The 7,465-nt window shown below is 57.6% G+C and overlaps 1 protein-coding gene across 1 annotated transcript in view; it reads left to right on the top strand.

The window, feature by feature from the left end:
* npas3 (neuronal PAS domain protein 3) overlaps nucleotides 1-7,465 on the top strand; it is a 62,127-nt gene that overhangs the window by 42,409 nt on the left and 12,253 nt on the right. Inside the window, 1 exon segment of the mRNA XM_019878816.1 lies at nucleotides 5,677-5,766. Coding sequence (XP_019734375.1) covers nucleotides 5,677-5,766 — 90 coding nt within the window.

The following is a 7,465-nucleotide window of genomic DNA, read 5'->3' as shown; positions in this document are numbered from 1 at the left end:
GGCGCCTCGGAACACGCCGCCGCCGCTGCGACCGCGCCCGCAAGAGAAGGCTTCCAAAATGCCCCTTTTTTCAACCCGTTGTCGGCTTGAAAAAGACGCTTTGGAACAAGAGCTTCGGGTTTCAAATCGAAGCGACCGAAGCGAGGCAAATCTGTTCCAAGTTTGGCCAGGGTGTCCAATGAGCATCGGACAGCAGCTTGAGCCTTTGAAAATGACGAGTTGGAGCCGAGGTTGGGATTTGGAATCGGGCTTTCAAATCCACCGTCACTGTGTTTTTTCAACCCGTTGTCGGCTTGAAAAAGACGCTTTGGAACAAGAGCTTCGGGTTTCAAATCGAAGCGACCGAAGCGAGGCAAATCTGTTCCAAGTTTGGCCAGGGTGTCCAATGAGCATCGGACAGCAGCTTGAGCCTTTGAAAATGACGAGTTGGAGCCGAGGTTGGGATTTGGAATCGGGCTTTCAAATCCACCGTCACTGTGTCGTTGAAGCCAATGTGCAGGTTTTCAAATTCGAAGCCGAGATCGGGGCTCCCGTCAAAGCCGTGGAAGGATTTGAGGGTTTCCAAAGAGCGTTCAGGTCGGAGCCCCTCGACGGCGCAGGGACGTCCGCGAGGATCCCGTTTGTGGACTTGAGCTCTGCGTTCAACGCCATCATCACCTCCAAACTTCTCCGGCTCGGCGCGTCCCCTGACCATCTGCCGGTGGATCCTCAGCGTCCTGACGGGAAGGACGTCGTCATCGCCGGGAGCCCCCAAGGATGCGTCCTCCCTCCGCTGCTCTTCTCCCTCGACACAAACGAGCGCACCTCAACGCGCCCGGCCGTCAAACTCGGAAAGTTGGCCGGAGGAGACCGCAGTCGTTCTCGACAGCGAGCGCCCAAGCGTCATCGGATTGGATCGCTTGTCTCACGGCTGCCATTGGGCGCGACGACGGCACACCGGGACCCTCACATCACGGAATGTCATTCGATATTTGGACGTCATCGCTTCCTGTTTCACGATGTCACATTTTTTTCCTCCGTACAGCTGACTCGCTCGGTCGCTCTTTTTTTTTTTTTTTTCTCTTCCCTCCCAAGGCGCGGCATCCGCTCGCTTGATTTCCTGGCCGGTCGGCTCATCGAAACGCATGAAGGCCATCGGGCCAAATGAAGACAAATGGAGGACGGCGCCGCTTTGGACTCATTAGCCGTCCCGCTCTCCGCCTTCCTGCGACAACTCAATTTGGACGCCAACTCGACGGCGCCGCCGCTGGCCTCCGAGACGAATGCGCCCCGCTGCCGCCAACCCCCCGACTGACCCCGAGACCGCCGAAGTCGCTGCACGATGAGTAAGCAGAAGCAAACGTGCAGTTCCACCTCTGGCCATCGGTGGCAGTAGAATCGCCCCTTGAGGACATTTCTGAGTTGTTGTTTCCAGATTCAGACGCGGCATTCATCGCCAATAATGGCGGCCGGCGTGCCTCGTGTGACTGATGAGTGGTCGTCGCGGCCGCTTCCTGTCGCTGCGTCAATGCTGGGCTAGCGTCGTGCGGCGCGTCTGTCAAAGCGGTTGACTTTCTCGCTAATCATCATCATCATCATCATAACGAGACAAGTAGGGCGGGGCCCCAACACACGACTTGACGAGCAACGTGCTCATCTTTTACAACACTCGGGCCTGTCTCCATGAGTCAGGCCTCCAAACACACGCTCCTCGCACACACACGGCACACACTTCAACATGCACGTTCTTTCTTTTTAAACACACGCATGCACACACACCAGGACAGTCACTACATGCTACGCTAACGTCTTAAGGCTCGTTGAATGTTCTTGTCAACAACAAGACTCACGTTTGTGTGTGTGTGTTTGGAAGCGTACGTCGAGGTTAAGCTCGGCGACAGCAAGCGTCATCCATCCGGAGAGCATTTAACGGGTCCGTCCTTGAGTTTGCGCCTTTGGGCGGCTGCCGTGCCGTCTGGTCGCCACGGCAACGCCTTTGACAAGCCACCAGGCGTCGCGCGAGCCGTCGGCACGGCAAAACGCAGCTTCCTCTTCTCCGCGCCGATTCTTATCGACAAACAAGGAAGCGGTCGCCGGCCGACGTCAGAGCGGATGAAATGAGAACGGACTGGCCGAGAATCAACGTCGAGGAACGGAGACCGACAAACTCAATGTCGGGAATCACCCGGACCGGGAAGGGATTGGTCGCCAGCCAAGGTCAGGGCAGACTCAGAACCACGATGGACTGGCCGCCAATCAACGGCGGAACGTCAAGACCAACGGATGATCGGTCGCCGGGTTTGTCCCGACCGGAGAAGGCGGCGTCTCCCTTTTTGTCCCTGATGGGGACGTCGTCGTTCGGGAGCCATGTGATTTCGTCTGCCGCTTCTGACGTCGTTTGGACGCTCGACACCGATGGCGTCACCTCTTTTTCCCTCGTTGATGACGTCATTTCCCGTCTTTGCGGCAACTCCGCAGGAAGTGCCGAATCGATCGCGGAGTCTTCATCCTGCCGATGAGGAGGAGGATTATTGACGAATGTCTCGTGGCTTTGCCGTTGCCTCGCTCGCCGCGTCAACGCGCCGAGCATCCGCCGCGCCCGCCCCCTCCCTCAAGCATCTCGGCACGATCGACACGTTGACCTTTTCCGACTCCCCCGTGCTCTCGCCTCACTCGCCCCCGCCCGCCAATCGATGACTTCATCCCGATCGCCCCGTCGCCAATCGGCGGCAAGTTGCCCTTTTGGACTTGGCAGCGGTGGGGCAAGAGTCGACCTTTGCGGCCCGAATGTCAGCCGGGCCCGCCGGGCCGTCGGCGCGGCAGATGGACAGGAAGTACGCGGGCCGGATCTCGAGCCAACAGGAAGTGGACGGCGAGCGGCTTTGATTTCGGCGAGACGAAAAGTACTCTGGCTCGACGGGAAGTCCCGTCGGCGAGACGGGCAAGCGCCCGCGCCGACATCAAGAGAGCATGGGCGAACAACGGGGCCCCTCGCGGCTGAAGTCGCAGGGCGGCCATCTTGCGTTGCCGCCGTCACGGACGGCTTTTGGTTTCCGGCGCGTGCGGGAAAGCGCGTGACGTCCACGTTTGCGGTGTGAAATGTGGCCCGGCCGAGCCCCGTCGCTTCGTCGATGAAAGAACTTTTTCGTCGACGATGAGCCATTTCAAATTGCACGCGTTGACGGCAGGCGCGCAGAGCGAGCGGCAACCTAAGATGGCCGCCAGCGTGTCTCCGGACAGCGAGTTTCGTCCCTTCATACGTCGGCGCGAGTACGCCGCCTGGATCTCCGCCGAGCGGGAAGTACCTCGCCTCGACGGGAGCCATTTCCGCAGCTTTCTGGTTTCCAGCCGCACTTTGGCTTTCAAATTTCAAAGCAAGTTTCCGCTCTCTGTTACGAGATCGGATTTGGGTTTGCTGTTCTGTTGCCGTGGTGACCAGCGGGGGGCGCCGGAGGGCTCCTCCTCCGGGTCATCGCGTCACCGGTGAACGCCGATCGCTCGGGGTCGAGGTCGCGGCGTTCCCGTCACGCCTGCTGGTCGCCCTGCGAGTGTTTGCGGCTCTTCTGAATGCTTAAACGACGGCCTCATCACGGTTGCACGCGCGCGCGCGGGCGCTCGATCGATGCGGGCATCTACAAAAGGCGGCAAGCAGCCGCAAAGCGAGAGAAGCATTGGGCCGCACTCGCCAATCAATTGCGTTTCTTTCTTTTACCTTCCGAATGTGTGAATGTCGAGTGTGTGCGCGTGCGGGGTGACGCCACGCTGATCGCCATTCATCAATCAATCGCCTTCTTAATAGTAGTCATGCTATCGACGATCGTGATCGATGTCGGCCGCCTGTGTGTGTGTGTGCGCGCGCACATGAGCAAAAGTGAGCGACGACGCTTTTGTATCTGCAGAAGTGACGGAAGCTTTTTCAACATTTTCATTCTGCCTAATAGGACAAAGCAATTTATTGTGACACACCGGCGTGTGTGCGCGTGTGCACAGACACGCTATTAACGCAACACGAGCAGTCCGCACCACACACACACACACACACACACACAAATAAAAGAAATAAATGTACAATCCAAATTGCAATTACCTGCGGAATTTGTGAAGGGTAAACAAATCTGCGCCGCCCACCCTCGCTAGCTTGCTGGCGCGCGCACACACGCGGCGCGCGGCCTTAGCGTTCTAGTTAGCATGCTGAAATGAATACAGTTAGATCCAAAGCAATTTCCTTTTATTTATCTTAGCAGCCGTGCATAAATAAAGGCAAGGGCATCCAGGCAATTAGCATAATTACTTGTAGGCGGTCAGAGCCTCTGTGATTTCTCCCTCGCGCGCGTGCACCACGCCCAGGGGCGCGCGGGTGGCGCCAGACAATCCAATGTGTGCGTCGCCACTGTTTGTTGTTGGGTTTTTTTTTTTTTATTTTACTTGTGTGTGTGTGTTAGTGGCCATCTCCTCTGGTCCGTTGGTTTTGCACACACACACACGCCTCGAGGCCCAGTGCGAGTGTGTGCGCGCGTGTGCATGTTTTTGGAAACAATATCCCGTCTGACAGGCGAGGTCAGCTGATTCGGGATCCGCCGCTCGCTGGCTCGTATCTGATTGGTCCGCCGAGCCCATGCTGGCGTCCGGCTCGTGAATATTCATCAGAGCCGTCGGCTGCCGCGCGGACAACCCGAACTTTTTGTTGTTCGTTTCAGAAAAAAGGGTGTTCAAAAAAAAAAACAAAAAGGGCTCTGACGCCTCGTGGACGGGATCCACTTTTTACTTAATCAGAAGAGTGCTTCGGGTGTGTGTGTGTGTGTGTGTGTGTGTGTGTGTGTGTGTGTGTGTGTGTGTGTGTGTGTGTGTGTGTGTGTGTGACAGCGATGGAGGAGCGTCCATGTCCAAAAACAAGTGGCTGTTGTGCGCTTTGGTATGTGAACTCGAGAGAATCTTGTTGCGGTCTTGGTACAACGTCGTCGTGGGCTTAAGAGCGTTTCCGTGGCGTGCGTGTGACAAAAAGAACCTTGCGGCATTTTGTTGGCAGACGTGAGAGCGTTGACGTCGTGTGCGTGCGTGCAAAAAGTGATCAAGAAGCAGACACGAGTCCAAACACTTGAGCGGTGCCCGCCGCCGACGGTTTTCGAGGTCAACCAAAGACAATTTCTGCGGCGCCAGGAGAGCGTCTTGGGTGTGAGCGTCGGAGTCAGAATGCCCTCCACGGGCGCTTCTCCTTAGGAGGGTGGTGTCGGGGCCCCTCCCAAGCCCGCCTTTGGGCTACGCCCAGAAATCGGGGTGCCCGTGAGAGCGCTGGAGTGACACGACCTTTGACCCTTCTGCAATCATGCTTCCACAAGTGGCGCCATCCCGGCACGAATGCGACGTTAGCCCGCTAGCATGCGCGAAGGGCCGCTTCTTGGCGCGCGTGGATCTGCTCTCGTGTGTGTGTGTGGGGACGGGGGGGGAGGATCGCGGGGGGGGGGCTCCCGGTGGAATCGACTCGCTTGGCTGTGCGCCCGCAAAGGAAAATCCGCGTGGAGTCACGGGTTCAGGGCCCATCTCCAGGAGTTGTTAGCACATGCTGGCTCACACATCATCCCCCCAACCCCCCCCCATGTCATTCACGCCTCATGCCAGCCCCTCCTCACACGTATTGATCGGATTGCGATGACGATGCCGATTGACTGAGTGATCTTTGTGTTTGTTTTTGTTTCTCAGTCTCTGGACGGTTTCGTGTTTGCACTCAACAAGGAAGGCCGCTTCCTGTACATCTCGGAGACCGTCTCCATCTACTTGGGACTCTCGCAGGTCAGTCGACGCCGTCCGCTCGCCAAAGAGCACTGCGCATCGCGGAGCCTTTTCCGACCCGTTCGGCGAGCCTAACGAAGGAAGCGCACTCCCATCTCGGTCTTCCGAGAGTCCGCTAGCTTCTTGCTAACGCGCCGGCCGAACGGGCGGAGGCGGGCGAGCAAAACGAGCATCGACTCGCGGTGAATCTTCTCGACGGCCGAGCAAGTTTGAAGTCAAGCAGTGAAGAGATGTGCGGGCAAAACATACAGCGGGCATATCAAAAAAAGAATCCTAAATAAGGGGGAGCGTCGGCTTGACTCGGTCTCGGCGTCCGCTCTGTACCTTGCGAGTATTATACCGCCCCCTGGTGGCCAAGTTAGCTCCATCCGCGCTCGCCTACTTTTCGACGGCAAAATTTCCAACGTGCCATCGTTGGCTCTTTTTCCCATCGACGCCTTCAGCCGGCATTTGTCTGCTCTCGGCTCTCGCTTTTGGTTGTCGTCAGGTCCGTCCAAGGCGGAAGGGGAGGGGGGGGGGGGGGGGGGGGGGGGGGGGGACAATTGTCACCAAATGAGCTTCATCTGCACTCTCGTGCGCGCGCGCGCGTCAGCTCGCTGACGAGCCGTGCGTCCCCGTCGCTTCGCTCTCCGCTGACTGGCTTTAATGGAAGCCCCAAGGTCAGCGCTTTGACCTTGACCAAGCTAATGAGTCATTAGTGACGAGCCAACCGCCGCATGCTCAGAGTGCGCCTTGACGGAATGGACTTTTTTTTCATATCCGTATTCCGCGTTGGGATTCTGCGTGTTTTGTCAGCGAACGATCGGCGCGTTTCATGCCGGTGCAGCTCGTTGTGTGGGGCGCCCCCACGTGGCACACGTGGCCATCGCAAGCTTCAAAATGGCTCCGGATCTCCGCCCACTTTAGCGGCGCGAGTCACCGGAAGAGAAACTCCAGAGCGTGATTGCGACATCACCATCAATGAGCGTTTGTGGTCGAGATGTTCCAAAGTCACGTGACTCACACATCCGTCACTCAAAATGAAGCAGAAAAATTAAGAATATACTTCTTGAGAAATTTCATGTAGAAGCGCCCCCCCCCCGCCCCTTCCAAAATCCCTCAAGTTAATTCCGCCGCCATGAAGTCGTGGAAAAATTGCTGCTGAACAAGATGGAGGGCGAGGAAGGGTGTGTGTGTGTGCGCGCGTGTAATTCAAGACCACACGTGAAAGCAGCCAAGACGCGCTAATCACACGCTTAGCGCCACATCGGCGGCGAGCGCGCGTGTGATAAAAGCCAAAGAACAAGATAAGGTGGGCTTGCTTGGGGGACCCGCCTGACAATTCATCAATTATTTGATAGACATCATCAATCAATGCTGGAGGCGGAATTAATCCAGGGAGGGAGAAAGCGCCAGCCTTTGCTCTCGAATGGACTCGAGGGATTGGTCGCCGAGGTCTGCGACGCGCGTGACGGCGCGGCGCCAGCTCGACGCTTCCCCCCGCAGCGCCGCCACGTGACCGCTCGAAGACTTAATTTGGCTTTCCGACAGCAAGCCGAGCGATGTCACTTGTTTGCGAAAAAAAAAACGGCTTTCTCTTTTGGGGCGCCGTTCACCCCTTGGCGAGGGGAGAGAGAGAGATGCGGCGGGCCGGCGGCGGGTCACGCCGCTCCTGACCCGCGCGGCTTCTTGCGCCGCCGCCTTCCATTTCACGCGCGTG

The sequence above is a fragment of the Hippocampus comes genome, unplaced genomic scaffold (genome assembly GCF_001891065.2).
Source record: "Hippocampus comes isolate QL1 unplaced genomic scaffold, H_comes_QL1_v1.1 scaffold295, whole genome shotgun sequence".
NCBI classification, from domain to species: Eukaryota; Metazoa; Chordata; class Actinopteri; order Syngnathiformes; family Syngnathidae; genus Hippocampus; species Hippocampus comes.
This window is presented reverse-complemented; position numbering and strand designations above follow the sequence as displayed.